At 59.4% G+C, this 1,727-nt stretch overlaps 1 protein-coding gene across 1 annotated transcript in view; it reads left to right on the plus strand.

The window, feature by feature from the left end:
- Window positions 1–1,727, plus strand: part of MAP2K7 (mitogen-activated protein kinase kinase 7) — a gene marked incomplete at its 5' end in the record, with an annotated part of 11,040 nt that continues 9,313 nt past the window's right edge. The window contains 2 exons of the mRNA XM_031065275.1: window positions 1–35; window positions 1,560–1,683. Coding sequence (XP_030921135.1) covers window positions 1–35; window positions 1,560–1,683 — 159 coding nt within the window. The remainder of the gene's footprint in view (window positions 36–1,559; window positions 1,684–1,727) is intronic.

Here is a 1,727-nt window from a genome sequence, read left to right on the forward strand (position 1 = left end):
CCGCCCCCGTTCCTGGTGCCGCGCAGCCTGGAGAGGTGAGGCCACGCCCCCGAGCCCTCGTTGGCTGATGGGATGGAGCCTGGGAGCTGATTGGCTGACTGGCAAGAGCCTGGAAGCTGATTGGGCAGAGCCTGGGTGCTGATTGGCCAATGGGGCAGAGCCTGGGAACTGATTGGCTAGTTGGGGAGAGGTTGGATGCTGATTGGGGAGAGCTTTGGTTTTGATTGGCTGGTTTGGGAGAGCCTGGAAGCTGATTGGCTGATTGGGGACAGCCTGGAAGCTGACTGGGGAGAGCCTGGAAGCTGATTGGCTGGGTTTGGGGGGGCTGGGGGCTGGTTGGCCCACTGGGGAGAGCCTGGGAGCTGATTGGCCAGTGGGGGAGAGCCTGGGAACTGATTGGCCAGAGGTTTGGGGAGGTCCTGTGCTCTGATTGGCCAGAGGTCCAGGAGAATCAAAGCTCGATTGGACGGAAGTCCAGGGGAATCTTGTGCCCTGATTGGCCAGCAGGCTCATGTTTGCCAGAGGAGGGGCATGCATTCTGATTGGCTAGAGGTCTGTGGAGATCCTGTGCTCTGATTGGCCAGAGTTCTGGAGAGATCCTGTGCTCTGATTGGCCCACAGATGGTCGCATGCTCTGATTGCCTTGGGGAGGGTCGTGTGTTCTGATTGGCCTGAGGCTTGAGAGATCCTGTGCTCTGATTGGCCAGAGATTCTGAGAGATCCTGTGCCCTGATTGGCCAGAGATCGGGGGGGGATTCCATGTTCTGATTGGGTAGAATTCTAGGGTGATAACGTGAGCTGATTGGCCGAGCAGAAGGCTTGTGCTGATTGGCTGGGTGGATGAGAGTCTGCAGGTGGTGATTGGCCAGAGATTCTGAGAGATCCTGCGCTCTGATTGGCCAGAGATCCAAGGGGACGTGTGCTCTGATTGGCCGGCCAGGAGGGTTTGCGCAGCGATTGGTCGGATGTTCGGGAGCCTGTGGGTGCTGATTGGCTGCTGCTCTGAGGGCTTGTAGGCCCTGATTGGCCAGAGCTCGGGGAGTGGTGTGTTCTCATTGGCCAGAGCTTTGGGGTGATCTTGAACCGTGATTGGCTGGAGCAGAGCTTGCAGCTGCTGATTGGTTGATGGGTCAGACGATCCCAGTTGCTGATTGGCCTGGTGGGCGGGACAGCTGTGTGCTCGTTGGCCAGCAGTGCGAGAGCTCCTTGCATTTTGATTGGTCAGCTGACCAGGAGCCCCTGGGTGCTGATTGGCCAGGCAGGCGGGATTTCCTGTCCTGCGATTGGCCAGAGCTGTGATTCCCTGTGTGCTGATTGGCCGGGCTTCCCCATGCCTTGACCTGATTGGCTGGGCTCTCCCTGTGCCCTCAGCTGATTGACCGGACTTTCCCCATGCCCTGACCTGATTGGTTGGGCTCTCCCTGTGCCTTGAGCTGATTGGCTGGGCTCTCCCTGTGCCCTCAGCTGATTGACCGGACTTTCCCCATGCCCTGACCTGATTGGTTGGGCTCTCCCTGTGCGCTGAGCTGATTGGCTGAACTCTCCCGTTTCCTCCGTAGCATTGAGATCGACCAGAAGCTGCAGGAGATCATGAAACAGACGGGGTACCTGACCGTGGGGGGCCAGGTGAGGATGAGGGGTTACCTGAGCATGGGGGGGACAGGTGAGGATGAGGGGGGCCAGGTGAGTCAGGGGGAAGCAGGTGAGGACGGAGGGGGCAGGTGGGG

The sequence above is a fragment of the Geospiza fortis genome, unplaced genomic scaffold (genome assembly GCF_000277835.1).
Source record: "Geospiza fortis unplaced genomic scaffold, GeoFor_1.0 scaffold906, whole genome shotgun sequence".
NCBI lineage: Eukaryota > Metazoa > Chordata > Aves > Passeriformes > Thraupidae > Geospiza > Geospiza fortis.